Source organism: Lotus japonicus, chromosome 6, assembly GCF_012489685.1.
Source record: "Lotus japonicus ecotype B-129 chromosome 6, LjGifu_v1.2".
Classification (NCBI taxonomy): domain Eukaryota; kingdom Viridiplantae; phylum Streptophyta; class Magnoliopsida; order Fabales; family Fabaceae; genus Lotus; species Lotus japonicus.
This window is the reverse complement of record NC_080046.1, coordinates 58,219,885-58,242,359: the sequence shown is the minus strand read 5'-3', so window position 1 is coordinate 58,242,359 and position 22,475 is coordinate 58,219,885. Positions and strand designations below refer to the sequence as shown.

Here is a 22,475-nt window from a genome sequence, read left to right as displayed (position 1 = left end):
AATTAAGCCACATGAAGTTGTCCAAATATTGGCGAGTAGAATAGTCATTTTCTTTGGCCGGTAGCATGCATAACCAAAAATGTTTTAATTTGTTAAATAATGCATGGCACAAAACTAGCCAACGTAATTGTATTAAGAGTGATAATGATACTATATATTAACTCCCGTGTCGAATGACCAGTATTCTAAATATCTTATATACCAAGGGCGTATTTAGGGAGGGGCTGGCAGGGGTCATCGCCCCCAAGAATTTTTAAATGTTCACCGAATATATATATATATATATATATATATATATATTGACATTCTCAAAGTCAATATAAGTTAGTCTCTTTACAAAGAAAACATGAAATCAATTTGAGAATGTCAATATATATATATATATATATATATATATATATATATATATATAGGCGCGCAGCACGCACGTAGCACACACACACATTTATGTATATAAGTCGTGTCCCAGCGTCACTATGTGGAGATTGGCGTTAAAATCCCACACCAAACAGTCAAGCTGTGTTTAATTTTGTCAATATTTGAATAATTATCTCCGATAGTTACCGAAACAGATGTGTACTGACTGCAGAGCAAGGATCGACAAAGTTGAATTTTATTCTTCTTATACTGAAAAGTGAACACGAGAAAACTAGTATTGAAAATGGATGCATCGGTGTAGCATGCACACGGTGCAATAGACAGAGCAAATCAAACCACGTGAAGTTGTCCAAATGGCGTGTAGAATAGTCGTTTTCTTTGGTCGTAGCATGCATAACAAAAATGTTTTAATTTGTTAAATAATGCATGACACAAAACTAGCCTACGTAATTGTACTAAGAGTGATAATGATACGATATATTAACTCCCGTGTCGAATGGCCGGTATTCTAAATATCTTGTATAATGTATACTCTTCTCATTCTGAAATGTTCAAAACACAATTTTAATTTCAAATTTAATTTTAACAATTTCAAAAGGGAAACGAAACGCAACCATGTTGGCTCTTTTTTTCGAAATGTAACCATGTTGTTGACTCGGTAGGTTGGTATTTGTGTGTGTTTATATTTAGATTGAAGTTGATCAAAATGCAAATTCACTCTAGTAATTATTAGCACAAAAAATGAATTTTTCAAAAGCACATTTCAACTGTTTTGAAATATGCGCAAATAGAAATGTAGAAACATCATTTATCTTTTCATCTCACCACTGGCAATATTACCTAAATTAATCTTTCGATGTATAAAAAAATTATACCTAAATTAAGAAAACAATATATTGTTCCAATAATATGGGATTTAGGCAGAAGGAAACATGAAAATCTCATGAAGGTTTTTTTTTTTTTTGAGAACGAATCTCATGAAAGTTAAAGGTCTCTTGATTATGAGTATGACTATTAAAGATTGAATGTAACTTAAGAGTTTAAAGCAGTCAACACTCATTGGGGCTTTTGTGTAAACTATTCCATAATTGATGAAATAGTTTTATAGTAATTAATAGTAGTAATTTATTCCTATACAAAATTTTCTCATTCAATAGAATTTAATGTAGTATAATAAGAGTTAATATAGTTTAATAATAATTTAAATTTGGACTTAAAATAATTTTATTAATTCAACTGACTAATTAATTACATCTAATAATTTGTAACCAAAAAAATTACATCTAATAATTATTGTTTTATGTATAAAGAAAATTAAAATAATTATCATTTTTGTTGAATAATAATATATCAATATTAATATACTTTTCTTTTTTTCTTCTCGTTAATTTAGGGAAATTGATGAAGAGAGAACTCACATGTTGATTATTTAATTTCTTTCTCTTTTCATTTTCTTAAACACAGAAACTCGTTAAATGTGGACCAAAAAGTCAAGAGCATTATTCCTTGTCCTTTTATTGGTAATGACAAGAATCGAATATTTAATATACCAGTCAACAAACCTAAAAAGTGTTACCAATCCCAACGATTTTATGGGGTAAATGATGCACTAATCAACCCAAAATAATTAATTCCTTCTCCTTAATTTATTTTCACCTGTTGACCAAAACAACACCATATACATGTCATCATCACATCACAACACAAATGGCTCCCCGATTTGATCAAGTTTATTATTTTTTGTCACATTTGTTAGAAAAACGGAAAAGTACGTATTTGTAAGGGATAATATAACGATTTTGCTATCATAAGATAATTTGTCTAAATGATTGGTTATTCTCTTTTGTCCTTGTTTAGTCCCTACTACATTTTTTAGCCCATATATAACAGCTTTTCCCAAATTAAATAAGACCTAGCTAGTTCCCCTCCAATGCATGTAATATTCAAACAGAATTACCTCCTATAAAAGGTACTACATGTTGTAAAGAAAAACAAAAAATGACGCGTTATCTTGTTAATTGTACTAAAAGCTAAGAAAGAAATTGTTACTATTTCTTTTCCAAAAAAAGTTTTCTTTCTACATGTCGGTGAAAGAAGATACTCCTAGACTATTGAGTTACCTCAAGGTAACCAATGATCATTAAAGGCAAATCACAAAATATCAAACCAAATCCTAAAATCATGAACAGCACAATTCGACCCAAAGTTATTCAAACTTAAATAAATGTTTCGAATTCAATTGTAGCTGCTTAGAAGTCCACACCAATGATAAAAAGTGGAACAAACACGTCCCAAACACTTTGTCCTTTTTCTCTATAAAACCGCACTCAACCAACCACGTTTCAAAACACACACTCATCCGTTACAATCACCAAATGGCACCACCAAAATCACTTTCTCTCCAACATTTTCTTCTTCCTCTGCTTCTTCTTCTTCTTGGTGTCGCTACTGCTTCATCTGCAGCACCATCAGATTACGACACATACCTCAAGTGCTTCACAGAGCACACAACCTCCACCACCAACCTTGTCTTCTCCCCCACCAACCCCTCCTTCTCCACCGTCCTCCAAAACTACATCCGCAACGCTCGTTTCAACACCTCCGCAACCAAAAAGCCGTTAATCATCGTTACCCCCCTGCAAGAATCTCACGTCCAAGCCGCCGTCATCTGCGCCAAAACCATTAAAGTCCAGCTCAAAATCCGCAGCGGCGGCCATGACTACGAGGGAATCTCGTACATCTCCAATGAGCCCTTCATCATCATCGACCTCTTCAACCTCCGCCGCGTCACGGTCGATATCGCGAAGGAAGTCGCGGTGGTTCAAGCCGGCGCGACGCTTGGGGAGCTTTACTACGGGATATGGCAGAAGAGTAAGGTTCATGGCTTCCCTGCTGGGGTTTGTCCCACTGTAGGTGTCGGTGGCCATATCAGCGGCGGAGGGTACGGTAACATGTTGAGAAAATATGGTCTATCTGTTGATAATGTGATTGATGCTCAGATTGTTGATGTCCAAGGTAGAATTCTCGATAGAAAATCAATGGGTGAAGATTTGTTCTGGGCTATTAGAGGTGGTGGTGGAGGTAGCTTTGGTGTGATTTTATCATACACGGTTAAACTGGTTAAGGTTCCTGAAATTGTTACTGTTTTTCGTGTGGAGAAGACTCTGGATCAGAATGCTACTGATCTTGTTCTTCAATGGCAGCAGGTTGCTCCAACAACTGATGACAGGCTATTCATGAGGCTGTTGTTGCAGCCAATTAGTTCCAAGGTTGTGAAGGGGACAAAAACTGGAAGAGCTACTGTTATTGCAATGTTTCTTGGAGGAGCCAATGAGGTTGTGTCAATTTTGGGGAAGGAGTTTCCTGTTCTTGGGTTGAAGAAGGAGAATTGCACTGAGTTGAGTTGGATTAATTCTGTTTTATGGTGGAATGATGATGAGAGTTTTGTAAAGGGTGCTAAGCCAGAGACCCTTTTGGATAGGAATGTGAATTCTGCTGATTTTCTCAAGAGGAAATCTGATTATGTGCAGAAACCAATTTCAAGAGATGGGTTGGAATCGATTTGGAAGAAGTTGATTGAATTAGGGAAAGTAGGATTTGTTTTCAATCCTTATGGTGGAAAAATGAATGAGATTCCATCTGATGCAACACCATTCCCTCACCGTACTGGAAATCTCTTCAAAATGCAGTATTCTGTGAACTGGCATGATCCATCTCCAGCTCTAGCACAAAACTACACAAACCAGGCTAAGATAATGTACAGTTACATGACCCCTTTTGTGTCCAAGACAAGGAGTGCTTATTTGAATTACAGAGATCTTGACATTGGGGTCAATAATTTTGATCAGAGAAGCTATCAAGAAGGGGAGGTTTATGGAACCAAGTACTTCGGTAACAATTTTGAGAGGCTAGTGAAGGTTAAAACTGCTGTGGATCCTGTTAACTTTTTCAGGAATGAGCAAAGTATTCCTGTACATCCTAGCAAGACAGTATAGAGAATCAAACATTGAAGCATGTTATTATAATTGAAAATTGATAATCATACTTTTTTGGTTTACTCTTATGTGAATGGTTATTCCTTATTATTATAAGTCCATTGGTTTGATTATTATAGCATTGAAATTAAAAAATTACAGAAAAAAGACAAGTAAAGTGCATTTGTTCTTCTCTTTTGTGTCTCTTTTTGGGTCTTTCAATGGAATCAAATGACTTGTGCTGGCTGAGGACGGTTGGAAATTAACTTAGTTAAATGCCAATTGCTTCAAAGAAAAGTGGTATGAATGCACTCGGTATTGGTTGAATTATCTGCAGTGTAATGTGTGATAGTTGGAGTGTCTGTCTTTACATGCTGACAGAATCTTGTGGTTCTTATTTAATTTTACCCTTTTTTGCTTTCTAATTTTTCTTGTGACAATGTGCCCTGAATATTTAATGCTTGATGTTCCAATGGCCATGGATTTTTAAAAATATATACTCTAATTTAGTATTGTGATTATTCAATTATACAATGTCACGTGTTTTGTTTTACTTTATATCAGAAAATGACGAAAAAGCTGCGGAAATTTCCAAACCATGTTCTTGGGCCGTTGTGAGGTTTTCCATGTATCACTAGAGAGGGCATAAATGTTTTTTTTTACGTACCATACTAGTGTTTATTTACCTGTAATGCACGAGGAATATGTCTATTGTATTTGATACATCAATCAATACGTTGATTATTAAAAAATATATTGAACAATAGATGAAATAGAAGAGTCTGAAATACTAAGCAAAGTGGACAAAAAAACTTCTTTTTTAAGCTTGATTGAGATCAACAGGAACTCGTTTGACATTCTTCATGGACATGAAGGCAATAGCACAAATCATAGATATAAGGAATTACCAGCATATTAATCCTTAAAAAATGAATGTTACAGTAGCACAAATCAGGATTGTAAAAGATAAATCATAAAGTATGACATCATTGTGTATGTACCAAGTCATCCAAGTTTGAGTCAATATTGCAGTGGACCTACTCAATATATATACAGACTTTGTATATACTTGATTTAATCAATAAAAAAATTATTTAATTGTAAAGGAAATAGGACGAACCTTAAACCAACAATAATAATTTTGCATCTGATGTTCATCAACTTATAAGATGTAATGGTCATCCCTTTAACAACAAAAAAAAGTTAGGCCACTTTGAAATCAGTTTGTATTGAAATAGTATAAAGATAAAATAGTTGTCCATGAGTAAACACAGGTCCCGGGAGGTACAAACCTACATGAGAAAGAGACTGACCCTGACTCTTGTTTATAATCACTGCGAAGCATAAAGTCACCGGGAATTGCCTTCAAGAGAATTTGAAGGGAAGAGTAGAGTCAGAAGGTGTTAGGCTTATCCTCGAAATGTATTTTGTTTTACCCAACTTGATTCCTGATAAAATAGTTGCAACAATTATATATTGAGTAAGATGAGTGACTCTCAACAGGGTTCCATTACACAAACCAGTTGTTTGGTCTATGTTTCAAAGTAGCATGATCGGAACTCCAACTTTCAATATCAGTTTGTGGTTTGGAATTCCTGAGCACTGAACATCATTTAAAAACTCAGAGGTGAACTATTCTGTGTACACCCAGAATCTTCATCCGATCTACATGGAGTATCATAGATCAAATACTCTCTCTCAACACCAGGAAGCTTTGACAGCATAAAGTTGTTGACTTGCTCGACATTCTCAAGGGTCGGGGCGAGAATTGCTCTTTGTTAGAAATATGAATTATTTTTTAAGTTCGCCACTAAGTCCGGATAAGTAAAGTTGACCAATCAACAAATCTGACGGAATCTCAATTGTGGTTTCAGCCTCGTCGATGGTGTTAACTGTTCCGTCGCCGACTTTAAGAGCCCATTCTGCAAACTCTCTTATTTCTGCAGCAGACGCTGAGGATGAGGCATTCTGTAATCTCATGTTTACGGTCTGTTTCATTACCTTGCAATATTACCATAAGTATGATGAATTTATTGTCGACCCCACAATATCTGCTCGGCTTTCTTTTGAAATAACTGGAAGAATTTGCCTAGAGTCTCCTCCCAATACAACAACCTTACTCCCGAAAGGCCTATCGTGACCAAAATTTGCCCTGGTTTTCATAATGTCATTTAAAGACTTGTCCAACGCTTCAAAAAAGTGTTTGTTCAACACTGGTGCCTCATCCCATATAATAAGACTCGCCTTTTGGAGCAATTCAGCTTTGAGTGATCTCTGACGAAGGTTGCATGTGGAGACTTCATTTATTGAGATAGGTATTGAAAAACTAGAATGAGCAGTTCTCCCTCCGGGTAACAGTAAAGAAGCTATTCCACTAGAGGCAACATTTAAAACAATTAAACTTTTAGATCGCACCGCAGCAGATGTGTTCCACACAAAAGTTTTACTCGCTCCTTCAAAACCATAAGGGAAAAAGAACCCTCCCTTATTAGACATGACAACATCCAACACCTACTTATATACACCGTTTTGTTCTCTGGCAAGTGAACCGACCAACTCTTCATGAATTTCGTTCATCCCTTTCTTATTGTAATTGAGCTCGTCCACAACAAACTTATTTTCAAAATTCATTATTTCAGAAAAAGTAGGATGTGGCAAAGATGGAAAATCTTTAAGAGATCTTGCATTCCATTGTAGCTCCTTTTCAATTTCAATTAGGCACAGATTCATCAACTCGTCGTCATCGATTTGGAAATCTACATCACGCATCAAGTGAACAATTAATAGCATGGAAAATTAAATAAATAAAAAGAAGATTGAGGTAAGCCTTCGTCAATGTAATGTGCATGTGTTGTTGATGTATACTAGTATTTAAATATTAACAGAAACAAAATAACATGCAAGAAAAATTTTAAGAGATGAAGTACTTAGAATATTAAGCGCTTTCCTTCTTTCGTACAGAATTCCATCGCTTAGAAGTCTCAATTTTTTTTTCCAAACTTCTTTGGGTCTGCTCGTTGTGTTTGTGATCAGCATTCTAGTGAACAAATTCCTTAGAAAAACTCCAGATCCCAACATACTTACGTCAACAATTTCATCGATATACTCCCGATCATCCTCCATTAATCCAAGAGCTTCACATGCATCATGGAATGTGAGATAAACAATTCCTTTAACAGTCCTTATGTTTTCCAAGCTATCACAACCTCTTTGAAGCGGACAGAACTCTCATGTAATACACCTCCCCATGCCAAGAGCAATATATTGCACTCGTCCAAGCGAGATACCCTTTTTTCTAGGAACCCATTCTTGTGCGCGTTCCTTGTATACAAATTTATATGAGAATTCTGCATAAGTCAGATTCCTCCCCTCTTGGTATCGCTTATTGGCTTTCATCAATACCAAAATTTTTGTTTCCTTCCGCGAGCATTTTTCAACAACCTCTTCCAAGTCGTCAGAATCCTTGAATAGTACTCTTTGTTGGTTAGGGAGATGGAATCCTAACCTCACAACTGCTGGCCACCTGTCATGTATATCAAATTTGAAAGTTCTCCACACCGTCTCAGATGGAGTTAAGTACCTGCATTTTGCAACGACAATTTTAAATAAGAATTTAATGTATGATAAATTTAGTAGATTTATAATAGAATTAAATAATTTCAATTACCTGCAGTCATAATACTATTTAATCTCATCTTGCACCTGTGACTTGTCAGAACCTCCACCATCTTTTGATATTTGAACATTTACTCTATCAGGTCCTTTATTGATATACTTAAATAGATAATTGATAGCATTAGACTTACTACAATATTCAACATTGATGTGACCCTGGTATTTCATTAAATTTGAGGATTGTACGGAAGAACAAACTCATTGTTAAGAGGAACACATTTTTTCAAGACAGTAATTTTAGTTATCATTTTCTTGTATATAGAGAATTCATCGTCATCAATAGTGGTGCAATTCTGGAGGCATATGTCTAATAAAAGAATAAATAGTTTTAGCATCCTACGTACCAGTATCTTCAACTATCTGGAGTAAAACCGGAATGTCAGTCGAGATTAGGGATGTCAATGGGTATTGGTGGGCATGGATAGTATATACCCACCACCCGCTCCACATTAAAAATTTATACACGTACCCACTTCATACCCACATGGATATTCATCAGGTGGGTTTTAACCGGATTTTAAAATATCAGTGGATATCCATGGGCACCCGACACTCATGAAAATAAATGAATTCGCATGTATTTGTTCAAAAGAAAATTATATTAAAAGTGAAATTTAAGATTGGACTTTACAGTCAATCAATGTGTGAAGGAAGATATTTATTTTCTACCATTTTTTGGGTCTAAAGGGCTTTTTTTCACCATTACCAGTGTATAAGTTAACTTGAAGAAGAACTATAACTCAAACACAAATTCACTAGATATTGGACTTAATATACATCTATGTATATATAAAAAGGTATTTTAGTATTTTATATATCGGGTGGGTATCCATAGGTATGGATACATTTATATCCGTACTCGCCCCATTAATAAATGGATAGTGAAAATATCCATTAAATAAATCCGTGAATACCCGTGGGCGGATAATTTTACCCATAGCGGATTTTTATCCACGGGTATCCACGGGTATTGGTAGTTTTGACATGCCTAGCGGGATACCAGGAATTGGTTCAAAATCTGAGTCATTTTCTTCAACCTCAGAATCGCAATATCTGCCAGATTTTGTTTTTGGTTAAATTGGCTAGTTTTTAAGAAAATTAAAGGTTAAAATAAAAAAGTTATAAAATATTTACCCATTAAAATCTTTTTGCTTTAAATATCTTAATGCTATCAAATATTTAATTGCAACTCGAATAAGTCAAAAAATTTTAATCATATGGGATATTTTATGAAATTATAATTTAAATTTTCACGGTTGAGATTAAAAAATTAAAAAGGTAAGGACAGTTGTTGACTTAATTCACGTACATAATTTTTTTTTTGAAAGTCACGTACATAATATTTGATCTTAATTAAAGAGGGGATATGATTTTTTTTTTTTTACGGTAAGAGGGGATATGATTTTCATAAATATCCCATATTAACATACCAAAATTTTAACATTTTTCTTTATTTTATTTTAAATTAGTTAACATACTGGAGGACAAAATCAAATACTGGAGGGGATATATTTACACATGAAATTTTAATTATGAAAAATGTTATATAATTTAGGAATAAAGAAAAATTAATATTAAAGAGATAAATATTTAAAAAAAGAATAACAACTTTAAATAATGGAGGAGAATTAAATCGGGCAACTCCTTTTTTTAAATCTTGAACTGCATTATGCATCAAACTTGAGTATATATTCTTTATTATTATATATTCATAAAATATGTAGAAATATATATACAATTTCTTACCTCGGAGGACAAGAACCTCTCTTCATTTGATTTTCAATCATTTCCATTTGCTTATTTTAAAATTATAATGAAATTAATTAATTTATGATATTTTTTTTGAAAGGATTAATTTATGATATTAGGAGATTGAGTTTGTTAGAAATAAAATATGATAGTTTTTTTTCGAAAGGAAAAATATGATAGTTATTTGTTTGCTTTTTGAATTTTAAGTCGAGTTAACTATTAAATAGAAGGATAATATATTTAAGTTAGATTTCGATCTTAGGCCAAGAAAAAGTGTTTTTTTTTAAATATAATTGCTTTAAATTGAGAAATGTCCGGATTTATAAAAAAAAAATAGATATTTTGGAAACTTGTATTTAAATGAGATAAAAATCAGTTTCAAAATTTATTTTGGTAATAAATTTTAATGAACACATGTACATGCATGATATAATGGGATGATGCACGTGATTATCTAACGATATTCTGTGTATGTCTTGAGAAGACATGATGACATATGAGATAACATGTATATGACATGAATTGTATAATGTATACATGTGGCTTACGAGCTGAGATAATCACTTGGGTGAATGTATGAGATCAAGGAGTACTTGATCATCATGTGGTTGTGGAAATGAGAAATATAATGTTATATTACATATTGAACTATATATATGACATGTGGCTTGCGAGCTGAGATAATCACTTGGGTGATTGTGATATGACCCGATTGTTTGGATTGTGACTATGTGTTTGATATATGTTCAAAAAAAAAAAGTCTATGTGTTTGATATGACTGTGACTGTGATAGCATGAGGTTAGGATACCATGTTGATCGATAATGCTGTGATAATAACATGATTATATCCTGTAATGATATATGGTAGTAACCATATGTTATGAAGTCAGGGGAAACAAATGAAGAAGGAATTAATGAAAAGGGCATAATAGACAAAGAGGTGGGTCACGTGGCACATGACAATGAGAAACAGAAATTGAGAAGAAGCACTAGAGAGAAAATAACCAATTCTCAATTGAGGGATTACGTGTGTGGCTGAGAGGGATATAAGCATGGTTGGGGGAATGAGAGAGGGTGGGGAATATTGTGGACTCACCTCTCTTCTCTAGTCTAGTCTCTGTGTCTCTTCTGAGTGTTGTTATCTTTTAGTTATTTCCATTCCATAGAAACTCTACATCCATTGTAAGAAATTTCATACAGAAATACAGAAAAGTTTACCCACGTACTCTATACTGGTACTGTTATCCACTATAATTCAGAAAATTCTCTTAATTGCTTGTTTGTTCTTTACATTTGGTGCTTTCATTGACCTCCATGGCTGAGAACACAAGGTTGAAGGAATTGTCTGCTGATGTGAAACGGCTTATGGAATTGATGGAGAAACGAGATCTGCAATATTCTGAGCGATTTGATCAGATTGATGCTGCAATGGGCAATCTCGGTCAGATTCTCGCCGATGGCGGCTCGAACTCAAGTCGACCTGTGCAGCCATTTCAGGTAAGGAACATTAAGCTTGATTTCCCACGTTTTGATGGTAAGGATGTGTTGCAATGGATTTTTAGGGCTGAACAATTTTTTGATTATTACAAAACCCCTGATGAGCAACGTTTAACGATTGCTGCGGTCCATATGGAGAAAGATGCTGTGCCATGGTTCCAAATGATGAATCGAAACAATCCATTTCAGTCCTGGAAGGGTTTCACCAAATCATTGGAGCTGGAATTCGGTCCATCCCCTTATGATTGTCCACGAGCTACTATGTTCAAGTTGTCGCAATCTGGGTCTGTGAATGACTATTATGTTGAGTTCACCGCTCTTGCTAATCGAGTTTATGGAGTTAGTTCTGAAGCATTGGTTGATTGTTTTGTGAGTGGGTTGAAAGATGATATCAAACGGGAAGTGATTGCTCAATGCCCCACTTCCTTACTCAAAGCTGTGTCTCTAGCCAAACTCTATGAAGAAAAATATATCAAACCAAAACCAACTTATCCAAGTTCATTTCCCAGAACTCAAAACCAATCATACAGAACTCCCACCATGGCTCCAATCTTACCAACACCAAACCTTAAACCTACCACACAACCTCAACGAAATTCTAATGTCAAAACCATGTCTCCTGCTGAGATGCAATTGCGCAGAGAAAAAGGCCTCTGTTACACATGTGATGACAAATTTTCCTTCAATCACAAGTGCCCAAATAAGCAGTACTTGTTTTTGCAATTGGTGGATGATGATAACATCACTGCTGAACCTGAACCTCCTGACAATTCTGTTCAAGATGGTGGGCAAGAAATACTTGAGCATCATTTATCTTATAATGCTTTAAAAGGTTCTACGGGTTTAGGAACTATGAAGTTTCAAGGATTGATTAATGGTCTTCAGGTGCAGATTCTCCTAGACAGTGGCAGTTCTGATAATTTTTTGCAACCAAGATTGGCTCATTGTCTCAAGTTACCTGTAGAACCTGTTGCGGAATTCCCAGTAATGGTGGGCAATGGTCACTCTTTAGCTGCTGAAGGACTGATTAAGGAAGTCCAAGTCCAGGTTCAGGGTCACACTCTTAAATTACCTGTTTATCTTCTGCCAGTTTCAGGTGCTGATTTAGTTTTGGGAGCTACTTGGCTTGCCACATTGGGCCCTCACATTGCAGATTACAGTGCTCTCACCATAAAGTTTTATCTGAATGGTCAGTTTGTAACACTTCATGGAGACCAACCTCAGTTACCATCTGCAGCTCAATGTCATCATCTCCGGAGGATGAGTAACACACATGCTATTACAGAAGCAATTGCTAAATTTCGTCACTATTTGCTGGGCCATAAGTTCATCATTCGTACCGATCAAAAGAGTCTCAGCAGTCTTTTTGAGCAACCGTTGCAAACACCAGAACAGCAAGCGTGGTTACATAAATTTTTGGGTTATGACTTTACCATTGAGTACAAACCTGGTAGAGAAAACCTTGCAGCTGATGCTCTTTCCCGGTCTTGTTTCATGGCATGGTCACAACCAAAGCTAGAAATTCTCCACTGTCTAAAAGAAGCCATTGCTGCTGATTCAAAACTCACTGAGGTGTATAAGTTGTGCATTCAAGGTAAACCGCCCGATCTTCATTATTCAGCACATGATGGGCTATTATATTGGAAAGGAAGATTAGTGATTCCACGGGACCATTCTATGATCCAACAAATATTGCATGAATACCATAGTTCTCCCTTGGGTGGTCACTCCGGCATCACAAGGACACTAGCTAGAATTGCGTCTCAGTTTTTTTGGCAAGGAATGCACAAAGATGTTAAAACATATGTGCAAGAGTGCCTCATTTGCCAACAGGCCAAGTCTGCTACTACACTCCCAGCAGGCTTATTACAACCTTTGCCAATCCCAATGCAGATTTGGGACGATTTAGCCATGGATTTTATTACAGGTTTGCCTCCTTCTAATGGCTTCACAGTTATTATGGTGGTCATTGATAGGTTATCAAAGTATGGTCATTTTGCTACATTGAAGACTGATTATTCTAGCAAACAAGTGGCTGAGTTATTTCTCAAAAACATTGTGAAATTACATGGTTTTCCAAAGACAATTGTCTCTGACAGGGATAAAGTTTTCACAAGTCAATTTTGGCAACACTTATTCAGGTTGAGTGGCACTACCTTAGCTATGAGTACAGCCTACCACCCTCAATCTGATGGCCAATCTGAAGTTGTAAACAAATGTATTGAAATGTATTTGAGGTGTTTCACTTTTGAGAAACCCAAGAGCTGGACTGAGGCACTCCCATGGGCTGAATATTGGTATAATACTTCATTCCATTGTAGTATGAATATGACTCCCTTCAAGGTAGTTTATGGAAGGGACCCTCCCACTATTTCTAAATATGTTCAAGATGCCAAAGACCTTCCATCCTTACAGGAATTGCTTCTGCAAAGAGATATCATTTTGTCTCAATTAAAGGGAAACTTGTTAAAGGCCCAGGCAACTATGAAGAAATATGCTGATCAGAAAAGGGTGCATAAAGAGTTTCAATTAGGTAACTTGGTGTTGGTCAAATTACAACCTTATAGACAGCATTCAGTGGCATTGAGGAAGAATCAGAAATTGGGTCTCAAGTATTTTGGACCATTTCCAATTGTGCAGAAAATTGGACAGGTTGCCTACAAGTTACTGCTTCCTCCTTCAGCAAAAATACACCCAGTATTTCATATTTCACAGCTGAAACAATGCAGAGGAGGACACCACATATCTTATGTTCCTCTACCATTTAAAACAAATGAAGTAGGCCCTGTTTTATACCCTCAGTCAGTATTAGACACTAGAACCATCATCAGAGGCTCTCAACAAATTTTTCAAGTCTTGATCCAATGGGAAGGACTAGACTCTACACAAGCAACATGGGAAGATGCTAAGGAATTCAACCAATCTTATCCAGACTTCAACCTTGAGGACAAGGTTGTTTTTAATGGGGAAGGAAATGTTATGAAGTCAGGGGAAACAAATGAAGAAGGAATTAATGAAAAGGGCATAATAGACAAAGAGGTGGGTCACGTGGCACATGACAATGAGAAACAGAAATTGAGAAGAAGCACTAGAGAGAAAATAACCAATTCTCAATTGAGGGATTACGTGTGTGGCTGAGAGGGATATAAGCATGGTTGGGGGAATGAGAGAGGGTGGGGAATATTGTGGACTCACCTCTCTTCTCTAGTCTAGTCTCTGTGTCTCTTCTGAGTGTTGTTATCTTTTAGTTATTTCCATTCCATAGAAACTCTACATCCATTGTAAGAAATTTCATACAGAAATACAGAAAAGTTTACCCACGTACTCTATACTGGTACTGTTATCCACTATAATTCAGAAAATTCTCTTAATTGCTTGTTTGTTCTTTACACCATATTGACCTGTTAGAGCTGTGATGTTGTGAGTATGTATATAGTGTTGCTATGTGAAAGCATGATGATGTAAGTATGTTGAAATGCATGCATATATGACATGAGATTGTATGTATGGCATGTAGCTTGCGAGCTGAGATAATCACGAGGTGATTTTGTGAGATCATGAGATGCATTTGTATTTTATACTAACTTTGGCCTTGGTGCGCAATTAACTTAAGCATAAACTTTAATTTATACATATAATCTGAACAACCTTATCCATAAGCATTAGATGAGGTGACACTTCCAGTTTCACTCTCCTCCAACCCCCTCATTAGCTGACAAGTGTCAACCTCTCCTTGATTCTGACCAACTCAATGCAAGCCCATTTTGTTTGGCCTTTTGTTTTGAGACCCATAATTAATGATCATTTAAATCTAATAATTAATTGATTTTTTTTATACAATTTCAATGCTTAATTGAAGCACTTGCTAAGGCGTGATTGGGATGTGCGTTGTCGTCACCTGTTGCGTGAGGGGAATGTCGTTGTGAATTTCATGGCAAAGTTGGGAGTTGGTTTGCAGGCTGATTTGGTGGTGTTTGATGCTCAACCACCGGACGTAGCTCCTCTTCTGCGTGCGGATTGCATGGGCACTTGGCACTGTTGGGAGTAGGAGGGTTTTTTTTTTTTTTCTGTTTAAGCTTCTGTTACCAAAAAAAAATGAATGCAATACATGCAAAAAATTATTACCAAAACCGGTTTCAAATCATTTCAAAAATTCAGTGCAATAAATACCAAAAGAAATGGAAGTAATTTCGTGCATTTCAAATTCAAATTCAAAAGAGAATTTAAAATATTCTATAATTGTTAATTGTTGTCTTTAATGTAGTTGAAGGAATGAATATTCTAATTGAAATCCATAAATTAGTTGACCAACCATTTCAATTTCTCATTGATTTTGGTTTTGTGACCCTCATTAACAACCTATTGAATAATCATAAAAAATATCATTAATTGTTGATTAATTTTTTTTTTAAACTCTCCACTAATGCTGAATCAAAAGTAATCATTCAAAATATTATTAATTGTTGTTTAATTTTTTTTAAGCTTTCCATTAATGTTATAACAAAAGTCATCACCCATTGACTATCTATGGAATAATCATTCAAAATCTCATTAATTGTTGTTTAATATTCTTATTCGTACATAAGGCTTAAAAACCGATTTTGCTTTTTTTTTTATGTGATTAAAACCAATTTTGCTAACCTTTGTAAAAATTTGAATTCTAGATTTGATTCTCTATAATTTCTTACATTTATTCGAATCAAACACACATGCATTATTTTTGAATTTTCTAATACTAACACAGATGCTGACTTTTTTTTCAAAGGAAAATTAACTGCTATTAATTTGGCGTATTCTCCTTCCCTTTCTCAGTAGCAAACCTGGAAAACCTAATTTTTTTCATCTATATAAACTCCCTTATGTGATTCTGAACCTCCATAATTTTATTTTATTTTACCTTTAACTTTCATTCACTCATGTTTGACTCCAGGGTCGATTTCGTTCATCACTTGCAGTGCTAATTTTAAATTCTTTTCTTCAGAATTTAAGTATATTTTTCATAATGATAAATGTCATGGAAGATTGTAGCTAAAATCTATAATTTCAAATTCTTTTTCTAACTGTTTGGAACTATTTTTCATCTAATTTAAGTATATTTTTCATACTTTTAAAAATATTTATATATATATATGAACTTTTTGTCAAATTTTGCAAATTTTGTGATACTCATTGTAATTTTATTTGTTTGGGTGCTCATATTTTCATATCTTAATTCATTAATACGTGCCTAAATAATGAGATCAATATTCGTCGTTCAACGCACGGGGTAAAAATGCTAGTAACATATGATAAATCAATTTTAGACTGCGAGATTTAAGGTTCTGATTCCCAGCCAGTGCTATATATCCTTCAATTTTAATTAAACTTCAGCTAAGAGATTTCAAATATCTTTAGCTAAGAGATTTCAAATATCTTCTTTTGGCTGAATCCTCTCAAAGGAGGTATAGGGAAAAGTGAGAGAAAATCTTGTTAAATAGAGTGAGTGACTCATTTAAAGCGCGTAAAAGACCTCTCATTCTAGGAAGAGAATTCACTTAGGAGATGAGCCCTTGGGGGTGGCAGAAAAAACACCCAAGGGAAGAGAAACTGAGAAAGGCTCTCCAGTAAAATTGTGAATAACAAAGCATTATGTAGAGAGACAAATGCCATTTGGTCGTAAACATCATTAAATATTCGTAATTGGTAACGGCACAAAAATCAATTGCATTGATGCCATGTCCAATTAATAGTAAATGGGCGAGACTAGGGGCATAGAATCTCAAATATAATTGCTATATCATCAACGTAATTTTTCTAATAAATGGCAATGTCTCATGTGCTTAAATATTTGGAAAAGTCAAAGCTCAAAGGTAATATATTGATGAATTGCGCCATTATATCCAACAATCCCCTTCTAGAGGCAATGGGTAGGGTCTGCATAGATACTATGGTACTAATTTCCATATCCACATTTTAAAAAATTACTCATATATATCTACAACTTGGAGACCCGTCCTCATACCCTCTAGGTACCTATATACCCGCACCCATCCTCGCTATACCCACAATTTAGTAAATCAAAATATGACTTTCACTATTTGTATTTTTAACGAAAAATAAATACTGCCTTCATCCCTAATTATAAGCTAAAGTTGAGACTTAAGTTTTGTCACTAAATATAGGGTCCCCCTATGGTACACAAGGAAAAAGTTGTGTAAATGTGCACAACCTCATTTTGACCTTCTATTCTAAGTTAAGCAGGTTAAATATTTTTTTAAAAAAAAATTACTTAAATTAATTCAATTAAAAGAAATCCAAAATAAAAATTACCCTTTACCCACCATCCCCATTGTCCCACCCTATATCTGGTGCTATCCAACGACCTTGACCTCACCACCACACTCTTCTTCACCTCACTCTACAACACCTCCACTGGCCTCCTCTTCAGCCTCCCTATGCCGGTCCAGCCAATGAAGTCCATCGCCGCCGTCGCCATCTTGGAAACGCCGCCGCTCATCATCCCCCAGATCCCCGTCATCGAGCGTCCGCCGCGTCCTCATGAGCGCACCGCTCTCAGCCGACCTGCGCTCAGTTCCGGTGAGGAAGGAAGACGAGGGTCAAGTTGTGCGCGGAACCTACAAGGGAAGATAGGGAAGGTGACTCAGGTCTAGAGGCCCAAAAAAAAACTTCCTCTCGTTCTCTGTCTCTCTCGTTGCTTCCAATGGTTGTTTTCAGTTTTGTGGGTGCTGGATCTTGATATGCTTCAATCTGTGGCTAGTTTTCTACTAACAATTCTGAGTTTTGTGCTTCCAAAGTCGCGATTTTCTTCTTGATTTGCTTGTTGGTTCGTGATTTGCTTCTCGATTTGCTTCCTGATTTGTGATCTGGTGGTGTTGGGTGGGGTTTGTGAAATCTTGAGGAGAGAGGACTGAGGACTGAGGTTGAGAATGGTGAACAAGGGTGAAAGCAAGTCGAATCAAAGCATATTTTCATGCTTCTGAATATCGAGGATGGAAGCAAGTTGAATCGAATCCCGATCTGGACCGCTGGTGGATATGGTGAGTTGAGGTTTGATTCAATGGGATCTGAGGGGTGGTGGTGGGTTATGGGTGATAGGTTCTGGGTTGGGGGTGGAGTGAAGAGGTTGGTGATGGTGGTGGGTAGGTTCTCGATTTCTGGGTGATGGTGGTGAATGGCTTGGGGGTGGCGTGGAGAGAGAGGTTGGTGTTGATGTTGGCGGCGAGTTCAGGGTGGCGTGAAGAGGTTGGTGATGGTGGTGGGTGGTTTCTGGGTGATGGTGGTGGGTTGGGTGGGTTCTGGGTTTCTGGGGTGAGTGAAGAGGTTGGTGATGGTGGTGGGTGGCTTGGAGCTGGCGTGGAGAGAGAGAGAGAGAGAGAGAGAGAGAGAGAGAGAGAGGTTGATGTTGGTGGTGGTGGTGGGTTCTGGGTATGGTGGCGGGTGGCTTGGAGAGAGGTTGGTGTTGGTGGTGGTCGGTTCTGGGTTGTGGTGGCGCAGAGAGGCTGGTGATGGTGGTGGCCGGTGGGGTGGGTTGGTGGCGGCCTGAAGACTGAGAGTGTGAGACCAGTGGGAAGAAAGATAGATATGAGGGCAAGATTTGAAAATTAACTCTTGTTTGGAGGGTAAAATAAGAATTTCGTGTGTAAAAAATTTAAATATTATCTAATTAATTTAATTATGATTAGTGACCGGTGGTAGGGAGTCATATGTCCCTTGTGCAACTTTACACAACAAAAAAGTTGTGCACGGTAGACAAACCCCTAAATATAAGCTAAAGTTGTAAAAGCTAATGTATTTCTTTTCAGGGAGCATATCAGGTGAGAGGAGTGGTTTATAATGAGAGATGAGAGGATTAATTGGTAACCATCAGATAAAAATAAATGGCTCAGATCTATTTTCTCATTTTTGAAATGCACGTGAGTATCTATGCTCATTCTCTCACACCTTACGTCTTCTTCCTTCTCTCTGCGACTTTCTCTCACCCTCCGCCCCACTTTCTCTCACCCTTTTGATTTCAATCTGTTCCTACGATTCAACCATCTTTCAATTTAATTGGCCATGGTGGATTTGGACTTTGGAAAATTGTTGAAAGGATTATTCCTAGAAATTGCTTGAAATACCTCCCTGATTATAATACAGAAAAAGACAATTCTTGGTCGAGAGAGACGGTGTTGCGCGACCACCGTGCGCAACTCTCTCTGTCACCGTGCGCCGTCGCCACTGCCCTTGCTCCGTCGCCATCTTCCATTTTCAGATCTGAACCAGCCACCATCACCTCCTCTGTTCCCGGCGAACCGCCACCCCGCTCTGCTAGTCTGTCGCGCGCCACCGCCACTCTCCTCACCTCCTCTGTTTCCGGCGAACCACCGCCGCGCTCTGCTAGTCTGCCGCGAGCTGCCGCCACTCTCCTCCTCCATTATGAGATCCGCCGCCGCTCGTCCCCTCTAATTCCAGCACCTTGCTTCATCGTTACAAGTATGTGGGCAAAGAGACGAGAGAAGAGAAGATGGACAAAGTATTTGAGATAGGAAGAAGACGGAAGCAGAACAAACGACACCCAAGAGAGGAAGAAGAACATGTCACGTGACTCTTTAAAATGAAAATTAAATCTTAGCTGTTCGTTTTTATCTGATGGTTACCAATTAATCCTCTCATCTCTCATTATAAACCACTCCTCTCACCTGATATGCTCCCTTTCTTTTCATATTTATCCTTGCATTTATTGGTAGTGGAGCACTATTAGTAGTATAATGATTAAAAAGTGTTATCTTAAATAGGGGTAGACATGAAAAGTTGTATCTTTTTTAAAAAAATCAATGCATTAATTAAGACTTTCTTCATACGCGTGATTTTTACAACTTTAGCTTATAATTAGGGATGGAGGGAGGGAGTATATGATTTATATTATGAGAGTAAAACACATTTATAAAAAAAAAAAAATCAACCAAATACTTACAAGTAAAATAATTCTACTAAGAGAAATAAGCGAGAAAGTAATAATTTTAAATTCATAGTTTGATTTTCATATAATCTTAAAGGAGTAGATTATATAAACAACAAAGTTTTTATTAGTCAGATTTTACTTAGTCTCTTCATTTTTAAAAAGAGTAAATTAGAAAACTATAACTTTAAGTTTGTTAATATAGCATCAAATGTATCATATGCATATGTAATAATAATAACAGTAATAATAGTTATGATAATAACAATAGTAATATGTGCACGGTATGGGGTGGGTGGGTACTATAGTACCCATGCCCACTAACTTATGCAGGTATTTATCCATGTTTGCGAGTTTTTACCCTACCGATTGTAGGTATTTTTTGAGGGTACCCAATGGGTATGAGTGAATTGCATGCCATCCTTATCCCCCACTAGTGGCAATGAATTAAGAGAAGTTTTGAAAGGGAGGAGAAAAGGTCTCGGCAACGAAAAGGGTTTGCGCTTAAGTGTTAATGTTCATAGGATTGAATTAGTACGTAGTAAGGTGAGACAACACCCCAAGTCCACTAAGTGAATTTCTCTCGAACTTAGTGGACTCAAGATGAAACCCCCACAACATGCACCTAACCTTCAAATCGTGAAGTACCTGCAAAACAATTTTACACATGTTTTGGGTCATCAAACATATTCACCTTGAGTTGTTCATGAAAGCTCTAGAAAGATTGCCAAATTCATTCAGGGAAGGTGACCCCAACCTTAACACTCACATAAGTAGATACATTAAGTGTGTCTCTATAGCACCACCAGATAATGGGCTATGTATTTATTAAGAGTTGTGTAGATACATCAAGTGCGTCTCTATATCACTACCCAAATAACAGGCTATGTATCTTATGAGTTCAGCTCAACCTCACATCACTACACTACTATGCTTGTTTCTTTGGCCTCTAGCCGATACATGGCTCTTTGGAACTTCTTCCCGGCTGAAGTTGTCTCTCCTGCAAAACCCCTGAGATAGAGTTAAGTTGCCAAGTCGGTTTCCCCATTGCTAGGGTATCCAATTTTTGGCCTTCTCCGATTCTTTTTTAACATCTTTACTTCGTCGGTCGGTCTTGGGTGGACTCCTGCTGCGCTATCGCACATACTCCCTCAATCGACCATTCTGCATGTGACCTTCGATTTGATTCTTAAGTGTCCAGCAATTGCCGGTCTCATGACCAACATGCCGATGAAAATCACAATACTTGTTGCGGTCCAGGCGATCATCAGATACCTAAATAGGGCGGAGCGGCCTGAACATGTCTTCGTTCTGTCTTAAAATGGTGCTTGGTCGGCATTCAATGTTGTGTAAACATGCTTTGAAGGATGCTCGGTTGGCCTGTCGGAATTGTCCTCGCGGTGCCAAGTATTGCTTCTGATGGCATGAGTCTGTTTTTCAGGCTGACTGTGAATGGTAGATTTGACTTTAACATCGGTTTTGGAGTCGGACTTCGTCGCTTGGCCGGACTTTTGTGCCCACTTTCTCTCTTTTCACGATTCTCCTTCATTATGTATTTTCTTCCTTGGCTATGTAGGGGATTGCTTTGGCTCGTACTTCCTCCAGCGGCTGGGCTTTTCGTATCATTGAACGGTCCTGGACGAAGGCCATTCTAGAAGGCCTCCACTGTGGTTATTTGGCTAACATATGTAGCCTGCAAAAGTTATTTCGGTAAAAAGATGCAAATATTGGTTAATAGACTCACCCGATCTCTGGCGAATCCGACGTTGTAACTTTCTCTGCTTGTTTGGCTGAGAATTGGGTGACGAACCAAGCAGAAAATTCCTTGAAGGTCATGATTCTGAAAACTATACTTATAGTTTGGATGATTATGCTGGAATTTCGTCCCGTTGTTGATTGTTCTGGGGCAGTTGATCCATGCGCGCTTGAAGGTCTTGATTTTGCTGCCTGATGTTTTGAAGGTCTGCCATCTGTGCTTGGAAAACGACGTTCTGCGCCTGGATGGCTTCATTTTGTTCTTGGAAGGTTTCATTGGTGGCAAGCATCTCCTACATCTATGCGTTTACAACCGCATTATTCGCCGCTGCGATTTGGCCGTTGGGTCTGACCATGATGGTTTTGCTCAATGTTCTGAAAACCGGACCGGTCATCGAACTGGTCGAGGTACAGGTTCAATTTTCAAAGGTCGAACCGAGGTTAAACCGGGGTCTGACCGTAATAATTTATACAGTATATTAATATACTAATATAGATAATATATGTT

At 37.0% G+C, this 22,475-nt stretch overlaps 2 protein-coding genes across 2 annotated transcripts; both read left to right on the top strand.

Annotated features, from left to right (window-relative positions):
* Window positions 1–2,721: 2,721 nt before the first annotated feature.
* Window positions 2,722–4,435, top strand: LOC130724257 (berberine bridge enzyme-like 21). The gene has a single exon (XM_057575452.1). It carries the CDS (start codon window positions 2,754–2,756, stop codon window positions 4,371–4,373), a length of 1,620 nt encoding a protein of 539 aa, XP_057431435.1. The 5' UTR covers window positions 2,722–2,753; the 3' UTR covers window positions 4,374–4,435.
* A 6,217-nt stretch (window positions 4,436–10,652) lies between these two features.
* LOC130725644 (uncharacterized) lies at window positions 10,653–14,412 on the top strand. The gene has a single exon (XM_057576857.1). It carries the CDS (start codon window positions 11,092–11,094, stop codon window positions 14,410–14,412), a length of 3,321 nt encoding a protein of 1,106 aa, XP_057432840.1. The 5' UTR covers window positions 10,653–11,091.
* Window positions 14,413–22,475: the final 8,063 nt, after the last annotated feature.